Genomic DNA, 610 nt, shown 5'->3' with positions numbered 1-610 from the left:
AGCAGCAGCAGCAGCAGCAGCAGCAGCAGCAGCAGGAGCAGCAGCAGGAGCAGCAGGAGCAGCAGCAGGAGCAGCAGCAGCAGGTATTGTTGAGTATTATAAGTGGGTGTTTTTAAGAGTTTGTGTGTTGTTGTATGGTTTATGTTTGTTGCAGTGAGGAGGAAGACGAAGACGAAGAAGCAGCAGCAGCAGCAGCAGCAGCAGCAGCTGCTGCTGCTGCTGCTGCTGCTGGGGGCAGACAAGATGCCTCGTATGCAACAGAGATGATGCGGCCCGTGTCTCCTTTTGCTGTGACTTGGTATTTTATAAACCCCCAGGATTCTTCTCCTCCTACCTCTACCTCTACCACCAGCAGCAGCAGCAGCAGCAGCAGTGGCTGTAGCAACAGTAGTAGTAGTAGTAGTAGTAGTAGTAGTAGTAGCTGCAGCAGTAGCAGCAGCAGTAGCAGCAGCAGCAGCAGCAGCAGGAGAAACAAACCGGAGCAGATAGAACAGCAGCGGGAGCAGCTACAGATGCAGCAGCAGCAGCAACAGCAGCAGCAGCAGCAACAGCAACAGCAGCAGCAGCAGCAGCAGTAGTAGCAACACAAATTATAATAATTATAATATGA

At 52.0% G+C, this 610-nt stretch overlaps 1 protein-coding gene across 1 annotated transcript in view; it reads left to right on the top strand.

Annotated features, from left to right (window-relative positions):
- EMH_0079540 (uncharacterized protein) overlaps positions 1-578 on the top strand; it is a gene marked incomplete at both ends in the record, with an annotated part of 826 nt that extends 248 nt beyond the window's left edge. Inside the window, 2 exons of the mRNA XM_013500141.1 lie at positions 3-102; positions 155-578. Coding sequence (XP_013355595.1) covers positions 3-102; positions 155-578 — 524 coding nt within the window. The remainder of the gene's footprint in view (positions 1-2; positions 103-154) is intronic.
- Positions 579-610: the final 32 nt, after the last annotated feature.

The sequence above is a fragment of the Eimeria mitis genome, genomic scaffold, assembly GCF_000499745.2.
Source record: "Eimeria mitis Houghton genomic scaffold, Emh_scaff5062, whole genome shotgun sequence".
Lineage (NCBI taxonomy): Eukaryota > Apicomplexa > Conoidasida > Eucoccidiorida > Eimeriidae > Eimeria > Eimeria mitis.
The sequence above is the reverse complement of the archived record's forward strand: the minus strand, read 5'-3'. Positions and strand labels throughout refer to the sequence as shown.